Below are 13,916 nucleotides of genomic sequence, written 5' to 3' on the forward strand. Positions count from 1 at the left end.
AAGGAGGTAAATTGTTGGACAAGGACCATATTTTTCATTCATTTCCATAACAATCATGTACATAAATGCTGCTACAGCTGCTCAATTCTCTCTTTGCTTTGTTTATTCATCCTCTGCAGGCATCAGTGGCGTGCATCAATGACGCTTGGGATAACATTGTTATTCTTTCACACCGAAGCACGTTATCGCAGTCGTCACAGTGATTCAGTGAAGAGCAACAATGTGCACACAAACTTACTGTCCTGTCCAAGTTTTTAAAATCCATGTGGCACATTGTAGCAGCGAATAGACTGATAAGACTTGTAAAATCACAGTCTGAGAGAGCCTTTACACAGCAACCCTTCTTGACATGCCAAATAGATCCCCAGAGTCACAAATAATCCATTTTAGCAAAAGTCCATCCACTAGTAGGACAAATGGCATAATAGCTTTGTTGTGCTTCTCCACCTTGCCGCTCATTCTGCTGCACTCTCAAAGAAAATCATTTTGACGTCTAATAAAACGTCATGTAGATGTGTGCGGACAATCTTTCACATTACATACAACAGCCAGCCACAGGAATAAGTACACTGCTTGTGAACACATTGAACAGGCTGCAGACTGAAACTTATACAAATATTTGCAAATGCCTTGACAATGAAAGGCTGCTATTACCAGGTGTACAAATGGTACCTTCACCAAGATTGACAACACTTCAAATGCCTCCTGTGGGAGACTGATTGTGCACTATTAACTTGAAAAGCGCTGGTTAGGAAAAGGATTTAAACACTTCTGCCTTCCAGTGTGGCTATAAAACTGCTTTATGGAGATATTAATTCAAATTGTGTCGCTTGGCAAAATTGGATTGGCGCACACATTCAAATCTATTCGCCAACTGTTATTAATGATACCCTTGATGCTCGATTATGTTGAATTGTTTCCTCATTTAACTTTTAACCCGTGGAACAAATACAGAAGTTGTGGAAACGTCCTTTAGAGATGTGCACCTTCCCCTCATCATTACTCAAACCCACTTGTGGCCTTCGGCTCACGCATGGCACTTTCTCCCCGTCCCATCCCTCCACAGTCCCTCACCCACCTCTCTCCTACCCTGGGCTGGTGTCGGACCCTCCCCCACTTCTTCCCCCTTAGCCTTGACTCAGGCTTATTGCCCTCTCTCAGCTGCTCGGCTGAACAGCGACTGTTGATTGGTGGTTGAGATGAGAAGGAAGCCTTGGGAGTATTTATAGAGACTCTCTCATTTACCAGAACAATAACAACCCTCCCCCACACCAAGCGAGAGACAGCGAGAGAGTTGCAAACTGACTTTTGGTTTCAGATCTCAAGGGAAATGTACATACTGGGACACATTGTCTTGTGCAAGGTGCGTGGCCTGTTGTGTTAGGCATGTGGCAAAGTTAAACTATAAATGAACAAATCAATCCGGCTAATACATTGTACTCTTTACACATCATCCATGTGTGTAGTTTCATATCTTGAAATCTCACTTCTGGGATGTTTTTAAAAGTGTATTTTATGGTTTTAGCTTTCTTTTTACTGGCCTGAAAGACTCTAGTGAGTACTACACTTTAAAAGGCTTAAATCCACCACAATTAGAAGCAGCAGAAATATCTAGCTTGAGATATTTATATTTCACGAAGCCACACGACTACAGTGCTCCAACTACTTGTTCTGTTAATATTTAGGTGTAAAACAAGTACAGTGAGCATTGAGTTTATACTGGATGAGTCAACGCCTTGTAGCCTCTATGCAGAATGTCTTCCAATTACCACCAGCAATCCACTGGAACAAGTGAAGCCAATTTATTTTAAGAATGTGGCAGTGTTCAGTCGCATAGCTTGACGTCTATAAAACCACAGTTCTGTGACAAACGTAAGGCTATGTGCATTGCAAAGATTGCCCGTCATTACTCGCAGAGATACTGCGGCGAGGATTAGTCAGGTAGGTAAGATCGAGTCAGCTGCTCTTAGATCAGTGGCTATTAGTCGATGGTGACAGAGATTAAAGATGACGGGGGTGATTGGTTCAGTGAACGCTGCTCGTTGATAGCTGTGGCACAGTGTGAAGGTAGCGACAGTCAGTCTGTCCATCTCATCTGGACTTACTCATCCTTAACTGTCAAACCTTGGTTTTGATTTGGACTAGGTAAGCACATTGAAAAGTTTAATACAGTGAAATAAAAAATTACGCATTGCAAGTAAATAAAAGCTAACGGTGCCTGAGAGGGGGGAGGTGGGAGGGTTTCACCAAATTTTGGTCATTATTCAAAGAATAAATTCAGGGCAGCAAGTTTAGTCTTAAAAATGGCTGATGATCGCAGTAGGACATGTGAGCGTAAAATAATTATTAAAAGTCATGTTCACATCGTGTAGGCGTTTCTCTTTATGTGACGTGTCCATACTGTTTTCTCACTTGTAGTATTGCAATAAACTAGAGCTCTATTGCCACATAAATGGGTTCAGATGTATCTGCATACAATTTTTGAAACCAGCTCTCAGAGTCAATAAATGAGAAAAACTCTCCCTCAGAATCTCCATCTTTACTTGAACAACATTAAAATGCTGATGTCATTGCCCCACTTCTCCCTGAACGGGCATGTGCTATCCCTGCCAGCCAACAACACAACAATGGCGGATTACAGGGTGGCGTTTGTGTTAGAGAGCTACTAAGCTTGTTATGTTTTTTTTTACAACAAAATCTCTCCTCCTCTTTCACCACAAGTTCTCAGACCCCAAGTGATCTTGTGTTCTAAGTTCCCTGTGTTCATGTCTTCTTCTCTGTTTATGGTGTTTTTCTTTGGCCACGTAACAGTCCCAATACTGGCCATAAATGTGACGTTTTCAGCATTTCCTCTGGCGAAACACAATTCTTAATGCAGTTTCAAATGTATGTAAAACCTTTGAAAAACATTTTGCCTCTGTAAGGATAGGGTCTAAAACACTAAAACCAGGGTATTCGCTGGAAGTGGTATCATTTTAACTTGAGATTTCCACCCAAAAGTAGACGATATTTACTAAATTGACAAGTACAACTGCAAAACAATTGCCTGCTTATGTATTATCAAAGCCTGATCAGTGGTCTAATACTTTATTGGAGCAGAGGTTTGGATTGTTGCAGACACAGCACTTCTAGTGCCTCCCAATTGTTTTCAGCGATGCAAAGCGGAAGTAATAAAAGACCCACTCCCTTTAGGTCAGTATCCTGAGGGTAAACTCACGGCAGATCCCGAGTTTCCTTTTCAATATGACTGTGTGCCATGTGACATGCTAGTATAAACAGTGTTTTTAAGCACGTGGATTTTTTTTTCTTTGTCCTTCCAATGCCTCGTACATATGTGTATCAGGTTATGATGAATTACTTGAATTGCTGCATCCACTCTTTTTTAGACTTGCAATTTTGTGATCAGCTGGAAAGTCTTTTTATTTTGTTTTCAAGGAAGTGACAGCTCTTTTAGTTTGCAATCCTGAGCCTCACTATGAATGCAGAAAAAGTATTTACAACAGGATATAAACTGCATTTTAAATGTTGTATTGACTATTTCATGACAAAATGCTATTTGAATCTGTATGGCAGCAACACCTTAACAGTTTGTACTGGACTGTATTTACAATTGTGTTGCCTCCCCCGCTATCTATAACAACAGTCTGTAAATTCGCCGTCTTCAGTCCTGTTTGATATAACATTCATTCTTCTTCTTGCAAAGCTTGGCTTTTGTCATGGATGCTGTGTGTGTTCTGGCATTGTCTTGCTAAAACATGCAAGGTATTCTCTGAAAGACACACTATCTGGATGGGAGCAGCTGTTGTTCTAAAACCTCTTTACATTGATGGAACCTTTCCTCATGTGTAAACTAGTTGCACCGGAATGAGGCATTAATTCAATCCCATACCATCAGAGCAAGTGGATTTTAAACTGTGCACTAATAATAAGGTGAATTATCTTTTTTTTTAATCAATAAACCTGACATGAAGTCCCCCTCCCAATAATAAAAAAAAAAAAATCACATTTTGATTGTAGTCAGCTGTGGTCACAAACAGTGATTTCTGGACGTGTTCTTGAGCTGATGTGCTGGTTCCCATTTACAGTATCATCTCGTGTCTAGTCCTTGTTATTGCTGTGCTGCCTGAGGGGGCTAAAGAACATGAGCATCCAGTATTAACCTTCCCCCTTGTTCATTGTGTGCATTGTCCTCCAGATTGCCTGAATCCTTTGAAGACGCTTCCATGTAGTACACGGGACCTCGCAATTGTATGCTGAAGAATACAATTGTGAATTGTGAGTTTTCTGCAGGTAGGTCAGCCTCTGCCCGTGTTTTCTTCTGAGAGACCCTGTTTGTCTAAACTGCTTTTTTATTTGTTTATACCCAGTCACATTACTCCTCTTCTGCCATTCAAGGTGCTCTTTCTTTGAATGACTGTATTATTTCTTCCAGAAAGTTAAGGGCTTGGGGCCTGGACGTCTGAAAATGGGCACGAACGTGACAGAGTGCCACACATGGTGTAAGCTAGTTTACTATAGACGAGGATAGTTATAAGCACAATAACACAGACTATGCATATAATGCATTCGCCTTCATGACTCGTGGTTGTTTCTCCCAGATCACTCCAGATATCTTTAACACATACCACTCCATCACATATGAATTCACGATAGGTCACTGAAGTTGTTTTCATTCAACTTAACATCAACCAAGATATGGGCAAAGTCATTTAAGAATGCTGAGGTTCTACTTCATGCTTCCTTCACATTTTGAACACAGCAGCTCATCTTATAAGCAGAATGATCAAATACAAACTGTTATTATTATTATTACAAACTGCAATTGTCATAGTTTTTTCCGGTTTCTGCACATTCTTTAAGAAGGTTTTTGCCATTATTTCGTTTCCTTATAGAATTTAAGAAGAAACATGGGTAAAGTAAACCAATCGATCACCAATTAATGTTAGTCGGACAATTTGCCTAAAAAGCAGAAGCACCCATAAAGGTCAATAAGAAATTAAAACTGGCCTCTTCTGTTTTTAATAATCTGACCGGAAGGTCGTGTTCGGGTTGTGTATTCTGAGATTGGCCTATTAATAACATCAACAGAATTTTCATTTTAAACAATGGAAATGTCCTACTGAGAGCCTCTAGGCAAAACAAAGCAAAGCCTCTTTAAACACACAGAATATGTAAAACACCCATCCTACTCATGCTAGTAAGTGACAGCTTTGCATCATTGAGAATTCTGTGAATGTTACATCAATGTTTTCTTTTTTTTTGCGGCTTCATTCAGGCCTGACAGCATATTTACAGAAAGAGCTGTACACTGGTGCGATATTTAGCACCTGATGCACGAGGGGGGTGGGGGTGGGGGTCTATTTTCTGCTCTGTCCAACTCTGCATCACAGATGGACTCCAAACCCCTTTACCATTGGAGCTTTGTCGAGCACAAAATGCTTTATGGCAAAACGACTGATTCACGTTGACATCAATTCTGCACTTAATGTCATTTGCCGCTAAAAACACGATGTCTATTTAATATATTAGATACTGTCGGAGCTTGTTAAGTATGAGCTCTTATTCAGTTCTTATTTGCTCACATAGGGACAAAAGCTCCACAACAGAATCAACTTATCTTGATCTGCCACAGAGAAAGCATTTTAATATCATTTAAAAATTGTTTCAAAGTTTTATTCCGTCAAGTCCTGATCATACAAGATTTTGCCTTGTGCTCCCAAACCCGTCTGCCGTGAGTGGATCAGCTTGCTGTCTGATGTCAATTTCTTTGTTGCTCACTGCCTTTGTTGTATAGTTTTCTCTCCTACTATCCCTCTAACCCTCCAATGTAGTTTGTTCTCTCTTCTGTCTCCTCTCCTTACTTGTGTGGGATTGTTGAGGTGCTTAAGTGCCATAGAAATGTTGTAAGAAATGAACTGATCTTTAAAGGTTTGAATATGTGGACTTGTTCCACAAGAAAACACAAAAATATCCTGACACCATAAAATAAGTCCTTTTTCATTCATGGGACAAAACAGAAGTCTGCCTCATGAAACTCGCTCATGAACAGAAGCACTATGGAAAGTCAAGCCGTCTCACTTAATAATGAAAAGTGGTGCATGTCTGAAAGGGGCTTAGGTCAACTGCCACAACAAAGCTGGAATAGATAAGGCGAGGTTGTGCTCAGTCTTCTGAGAATACAATTATTGGTTTCACTGTAAAGTTCAAACAAAGTTGCAATTGTTGGCTATTTTCTGAGAAAATGAAATGCAACTGAATGTCTTCCCTATAAGATAATCTCCTGAAACACCAAGTGTTTTCCTATTTACAATAAACTTTTTGCCTAAAAAAAAAGCCTCAGTATTCTTTATTGACTCTTCTTGTTCTGTTTCTTTTTAACACCTAAACCAATTATGATGGAGGCTCTGCTGGTACTGTTGGAGCTGTAAGTAATTCAATACTTCACAACTGTTACCACACTATAAATCATTGCAATATAGTGGAAAAAAAAGAAAAACAATCTGAGAAATACAGTGATAGATGCTATCAATGTACTCCCTGAGCCAAAAGTAGGGCCACATTTACATCTGTCTGGCTATCATGAGGTGTTATTGAGGAGTAACCACAGGGACAAACTGTGGTTGTCTGCGGTCTGCAACAGTGTGACGTACACTTAAATATCTGAAAAGGTACTCTCTGTGAACTGATCTGAATCATGTGCAAGCACTTAAAGCTTATTGCCCCTGCTGTATACATACATCCACATAAATGCTCTATTGCACTTTCTCACCGAGATGCTGTCACAAATGAACACACAAGCATTTGGATCAATATGTTGCTGAAGCCAAGGTGTGTTGCGGCTCCTCCCCTTGAACTGCAGAGCACAACCACAGCCGAGACGAAATCTGTAAAATACAAGTAATATACCAGCAAAAACAACAACATTGAAAGGGGAAGGCTGCTGCAAACCTTCCATCTAATTACAGCAACGTAAGCTGTGGTGGTCACATAATTACAATGCACATCTTCAACCACAATCATGGTTGATTGGGATTTCATGCAAATACGTTTGATGCAGTGATTGTGATTGGTGAGCTCCAGAAAGATTGCCCACATTGTCTATGCTCTCTAAGGCAAATGACACCATTAGGAGATTTTAGCCCTGGGATTTAAAAACAAAAAGGAACATTTTCAGTGCATTTAAACAGTTTTCTTTATATTGTCACACCCGTAGCATTGATATGAACTTGTGTCCATCACACAGCACAAACCTGCACTGATTGTGTGATTTGTTTGGACTGACTGGCTGGGTGACTTTCTGTGGAAGCATACACACCTAGGAGTGGCTCTTCATCATTAGCTCAAAGTTGCTGGACAATGTCAAACAATGACAAATGGCTGCCAGAGGTTGCCCATTTATAGACAAGTTCCCCGGACAATAGATTAGCTCGTTCCCCTGAAGTGCCTCCATTTAGTTGCAATTGCCGGCAAGAGGTTGTCCTGAAAATAGGCAATTGAGAGATGTGTGCGTCCCAACTGTGTGCATTCATCCATACGCACACAAACATACAGCCACACAAACAATGCATGCGTGCCTACATCCCTTATGTCACGTAATCATTTCAACGAGGTGAAAGCAGTCAGAATGCACAGCAGTAGTTACACTGCTGCTGCAGCCTGAGAATAGCACGCGGCCACATTCCTCTGCCCTGCCTCCACTGCCCCACACACACACACACACACACACACACACACACACACACACACACACACACACACACACACACACACACACACACACACACACACACACACACACACACACACACACGAACACACACACACGAACGTCACGTACACCAACAGGCATCTCAGAGATCCAGGAGATGACGTGTATCAAGGCAAAAACACTGACTATAATCACAGTTTAAAGATTAGATGCAGACAAGTTAATAACAAAAAAATTTACTGAACATTTGACTTGAGTATAGCTGTTGTTTTATTTGTAATATTTGATTAAAGTAAATGCGCTACTCACATTATGAGTTATTTCTGTTTGAAATTGGATTGCAATCAGTTTATGGTTGCAGCATATTTTGTAAATAAAGTATATGAAATTACACAATGGTAATTCAGACTTAGCCGTAGAAAGCCTGCTGAAAGTTTGTACAAATACAACTGATGCTACATTGCTTAAAACATGTTCAAACACAAAGCACCAATATGCTAAACCATTAGTTATTTACTATTGGATGTTATTTTGCATTGTCAATTTTGTGTTGTAAATGAATGTAGATATATTAAACATTAATGACAAAGTTGCCAATCATAAGGTTTAAATACAAAATTCAACTTGTAGATGTCAGTAGAAGCAACTTATGATTTCAAAAGTAAAGTAGTCAATTGCATTGAGGAAATTAGACATGCTTATGAGTGAAATTGCATATTTGCTCAAATACTTACAAAAGTACAAATACCTCAAATCAGTAACCGGAGGTGGGCCTGTTTATTTGAGGAGGAAAACTAAAGTATCCTGAAGTATGTAACTAGGTACAATTAAAAGTATACAAGACTAAAAGACTTCCAAAACAACTACTTGTATATTGCATTGCCAACATTAGAATTTACATATGTTTCATTAGTGAAGACTGTTCTTTGGTAAACAACTAAATGTATTGGCTACAAAGTTGCAGATCAAAAGAAATAAATAAAAATTCACAGTCAATTGTGAAGTGGCAGTTTTCTCTTTAAATCAAAAGAATAAATAAGCCACAAAATCCCATATCAAACAGATTTTCTTTTTGAAAACTAAGCTTTTCAGCACATCCATCTTTTTTTTAAATAAAAGGTTGGTGATCTATCTATCTATCTATCTATCTATCTATCTATCTATCTATCTATCTATCTATCTATCTATCTATCTATCTATCTATCTATCTATCCTTTGTACAAACACAGGAGCAGCGGTTAGTAAGACAAACAAGATGTCTAAATAATCTTTCAAACAGAAACAGTGGGGAGGAGGGTATTTAAATTGGCTACTGTGTCACAACTCTCCAACAGCCCTCTTTTTTTTTTTCTTTCTTTTTTTTTTCTACGCCCATGCACAATTATATTAAGTAGGGCCAATAGGAACAAAGAAGAGGCAGGACCGAGGCTCCACCTCTCAGCGACTGCCTTCCTCTGAGCTTTTTAGATGTACATAATCCCTGAGTTGACCCAGAAAATAGGCAGTCGTTTCAAGATCTGATGCGGCAGTCTTTTGTGCACACCGTCCCCCTGCTTGAGCATGAAGCGTAACCCCGTGGAATAATCCCGAGGATTCCACCGTGCGCAGGAAATTAAAGAAGAAGAAGAAGAAAAAAAAGACACGGAGACGAGCCAAAGTCGCGCAACTTTGTGAAAACGGAGCGGATACGGGTAAGTGATTTTTTTAAATTTATTTTTGTATCTGGTTTATTTGTAGGAGAATGTGAGGGTTGTTTCTTTTTTTTTTTTTTTTTGGTCCGCGGTGGTCTGCTGCTGCTGCTGCTGCCGCCGCTCCATTGTTTGCATTCCCTTGTTTCAAAGTGGAGATTTACAAAATGGATATTATTACGCATCAGCGCAGGAGGGAAACCATCGCGTACAAACATTTAAGCACATAATGTGATCGGAGGGTTGGGAGGGGGGGGGGAGGAACACGAAACCAGTGTGTGATTAGTAATTTTTTTTGTACGCCTTGTTGGATTTGTGGTGATTCAGCTGTTGGTGGAAGATGTTGCATGATGTCAGTGTTCTTTGTTGCAACCTTACGTGCGTAAAATGTAACATCTTTTCTGCTCTCAGCTTGTCATGCAACATAAATGGGATTTAACTGGCGCATTTACGCGATGCACTCATTTATTATTATTTTTTTCTCGCTTGTTTTCTCGATTATGATCGTGCTTGTATTATCCAGCAGGAAGGGGGAGAAGGGGGGAAAAAACGTACCCAAACAATGTATGTTAACCTGTAATTTCAACCTGGGCGTCCATTCCTTGGCACAAAGACAAGGAAGGTTTTTAGGGAGACTTGACACACCAGGATGGTTTTCACCATTCCCCTATTGGCAAAAAACAACCTTGCAGATCTTTTTTTTTTTTTTCCCACCGGAAGCATTTTCAGTGGTTTAACTTGAGGTGGGTTTGTGACATTAAAGGGAAACATGTATCTTTGTTTCTCTTCAATGAGTGTGATCCCCCGTGAAAGAAGTAGGTTGACAGTAAATCACATTTTGGTTTGATGACGGCTATTTGGAAAAAGTCATACTTGCATATAACATAAAACACATGATCTTCATGGTGTGATGGTGGCCTTGTTGGATTCTAATAAATGTGTGCATGCGGTGCCAGTGGCAACAAATTGTCTGTGCTTACCAACACCTTGTCTGCCCCCTTTACATTGTCCTAACAGTATCTCCTCTCTGCCTGTAGACAGGAGGCATGGCAGATCATCTGATGATGCCCATGAATCACAACTCAGCAGGCGCCAGTCTCCACGGTTACAGGATGGGCATGAATGGCGGCCTGCAGGCGGGTCACCAACAGCATGCCAACCAGCAGGGCATGAGGGCAATGCCCAATGGCCAGATGATGCACTATGGCGGCGCCCAGGCCAACATGGAGACGGCCATGAGGCAGCGGCAAGCCATGGTGGGCGGGCCCATGAATGGACAGCTGAACGGGGCCCAGATGGGTCATCACCAGATGACCTCTGGTAATATGATGTATAATGGGCAGCCCCAGCAGCAACAGCATCACCCTCAGCAGCAGCAGCAGCATCACATGCATCCACAGCAGCACCAGCAACAAGTCCAGCACCCGCAGCAGCAGCAGCAGCAACAACAGCAGCACCCGCAGCAGCAGCAGCAACAGCAACAGCAACAACAGCAGCAGCAGCAGCAGCAACAGCAGCAGCAGCAACAGCAACAACAGTTCATGAATGGAGGCTTAACATCCCAGCAGCTCATGGCTAGCATGCAGCTGCAGAAACTTAACACCCAGTACCATGGACACCCGCTGGGTCCGATGGGTGGGAACCACATGGGGCCCACGGCACAGTACCGCATGAACCCGGCACAGCTGGCGAACATGCAGCACATGGCCGGACCGGCGCTGGCCCTTAACGGCATGGATGCGGATATGATTGACGAGGATGTCCTGACCTCGCTGGTCATGGAGCTGGGCTTGGACCGGGTCCAGGAGCTGCCCGAACTCTTCCTGGGCCAAAATGAGTTTGACTTCATATCAGACTTTGTCAGCAAACAGCAACCCAGCACTGTAAGCTGCTGAGAGGACCTTACTTGCAAAGGGGCACAATATGGAGACGGATACGGAGACGAGGATTGTCCAGGAGGGAGGAAGAGAGCCCATCTCTTCACATTTGTGTTTTGTGAGCACCCGGCTGCAGGACGACACCCAGGTTGCGGGGTGCGCACAAGAGAACTCTGGATGTCCACAGTGAGCGCTCAGAGTTTCAGGTGTGCAAGTGGCTAGACGGTGGCTAGCTCCAAGGCCGAGTTCCACCTCTCCTATTTCCTGGACATGAATGTAATAAAGACATGCTGAAATTCATAAAAGCCACTCTGAACAATGCTATGACACTATGTAGCCTCTAAGTCTGGACTCCACGTCAGTTTACCAGTAAAAAGGTGTATTTATTTATTCCTACCTGAGAAAGCTGATATAAAGAGCAACAACCATTTTTGTTTTTGAGACCCAAATGGTTTTAATCATCTTTTACTGAGAATAGGTTACAAGAAAATCATTTGTTCTCTGCTCATGGCTTTTATTTTTTAATTATTTTTTTTCTCATTCTGTTTGACATGGTAGTAACCTGAGCTCCGGTGACATCATCATCTTATAGGAGTCAGGGTTTTCTATTACAAAGTTGTCTCATGTGAATGGGAGTATCATCCAGACTTTTAAGAAAAATGGTTCACTTTTGGCAAAGTGCTGCCTTTTTTTTTAGATGTGCTGTTCTTGAAAACCTACTGCTTGTACTGTATGAAGCTGTATAACTCCAACATGTCCACACTGTTGTGTTCTATTGGAGATGTAGAACCGCCTTAATCACGCAGATTCTTATTTATTGGTTGTTTATATTGTCCCCATTTTTTTTTTTTTTTTTTTTTTTTTTTTTTTTGTGGTCAAGATGGGGGGATGGTCTTTGTGAAAGGGGGGTTTTGAGGATCAATAAAAATGGCCTGGATAGATGTGTGGCCTGCTTTTCCATTCATTGCATAGCTCTTCCCCCAGGCAGCGGGGAGCAAGCTAAGTGCTTGGGTTAACCTGCCAGTGGAGAGGGAAACCTCAGATCAGGTCTGGGATGGAAATGTTTCAGGAGCTGCAATATTTATGCTTTTTGGAGACGGGATATCTACCATGCATATCTACCCAGGCTTCTGTTTGCTTTAATTTTACTGCCGAAAACCTGAGTCTGGTTAAAAACATGATTGACATTTGCTAATAATTACATTTATCTGCTGGTTGCCAAAAGAGCTGTATAATATGTCAGCGTGCGTCTGATCTGACATCTTGGGAACTGATATCCAAATTGGATTCTCGGTTTTACATTTCCTTTTCTTGGTGATCATCTCTGCATATGCCACGATAATGACATTATAGGTGTTGGAGAGATTTTCGTATGACAAAATAATTCCTCATAAATGACTGCACCTACAATACATTTAAAAAACAAAAACAAAACAACAACAAACAAGTGGCTTCTCTTCAGCACTTTGTGTAGTGGCGAAGTGGGAAGTGAAAATGACCCAAAACATTTACTTTCACGTGGCGGTTTGGTCGAGTTACAGCCTGTAAATTGAATTCGAGAGGCCTGTGCTGCCTTTGCCCCGCTCGCACAAGAGGATGGTCAAACAGTCTGTTGACTGTAAGCTGTAACTGAGTAAATGACTTGTGCAACTTCCAAACAGCCCCTCTCCGCTCGGTACCACAGCCAGTCGGAGGAGTAAAACAATTTTCCTAATATAATTGCATTCATTACAAAATGAGGGTAAAGAGATTCTCTGCGGTGGCTGGGTTTGTTAAATTGTTGCGTTGCCTCCAGGCTGTGCAAAATGCTTGATCGAGGTCATGTTGGGAATGTCATCACCACGGTTAGCTTTTCACATTGTCAACAAAAGCAGCCTCAGCCACGCCGTGAGTAACAATTGGGGAAATGAGAGCGCCGTTGTAAAAATAGAGTGAGCTGATTGCTCAATTTAATTCTTTTTTTGTCAGCTTTGCTCTGAACCCTTTTAAAGAGCACTAATTAAAATGTTTTGAAAGGGAATGTTTTGCAGCCTAATAGTATTTTAAAGATGTTTCATTTTTGTTTTTAGTAAACATACAAACTATTATGTGCCATTATTTATGTGTTGAGTGTATGTTTGACAAATCACACAGCTCATCTATAGTTTAGAAATGGCTTTAAATTAGGGTAAATTAACTCGTTTTATTTCTTAAAGAAGTTATAAGCTAATGTTTACACAGCTCGCGCACTATTCTGCTTCGTCTTCTACAGCGTAGTGTGTTATTTGCCACACAGGTTGCTACACTTTGCCCCCTATTGTGACTGAGTTCACATAAACTTTTGATCAAATGTATTGACATTTGTCTTTTAGCAGTTTCAGGCTTAAAGTAAAAGTCTGGTGCGTTAACTGAGCGTATGATGTTTTACCAAATCAAACGTTTGGAACTCAACAGTGTCTGTGTAGTTGACTAGTGAATGAGGAGTTCATAGCAGAAGTAAATGGGGCTGTTAATATTGACACATATACTAAGAACCTGCCACAAGCGGCACGTCTTTCAGTTGTGTTGCACAACGATTTGGTGGTGGCTTCTGTTATTTTCATTAACTGTTCATGTGGATGGATCAGGAGGAAATGTGAGAAGTGTAAAACTTAGATGTCTGAT

At 41.1% G+C, this 13,916-nt stretch overlaps 1 protein-coding gene across 1 annotated transcript; it reads left to right on the forward strand.

Moving 5' to 3' along the window:
* Positions 1-9,225: 9,225 nt before the first annotated feature.
* On the forward strand, positions 9,226-12,105 carry cited4b (Cbp/p300-interacting transactivator, with Glu/Asp-rich carboxy-terminal domain, 4b). The gene is made up of 2 exons (XM_080500864.1): positions 9,226-9,399; positions 10,434-12,105. Exon 2 carries the CDS (start codon positions 10,443-10,445, stop codon positions 11,289-11,291), a length of 849 nt encoding a protein of 282 aa, XP_080356990.1. The 5' UTR covers positions 9,226-9,399; positions 10,434-10,442; the 3' UTR covers positions 11,292-12,105.
* Positions 12,106-13,916: the final 1,811 nt, after the last annotated feature.

Source organism: Blennius ocellaris, assembly GCF_963422515.1.
Source record: "Blennius ocellaris genome assembly, chromosome: 8".
Taxonomy (NCBI): domain Eukaryota; kingdom Metazoa; phylum Chordata; class Actinopteri; order Blenniiformes; family Blenniidae; genus Blennius; species Blennius ocellaris.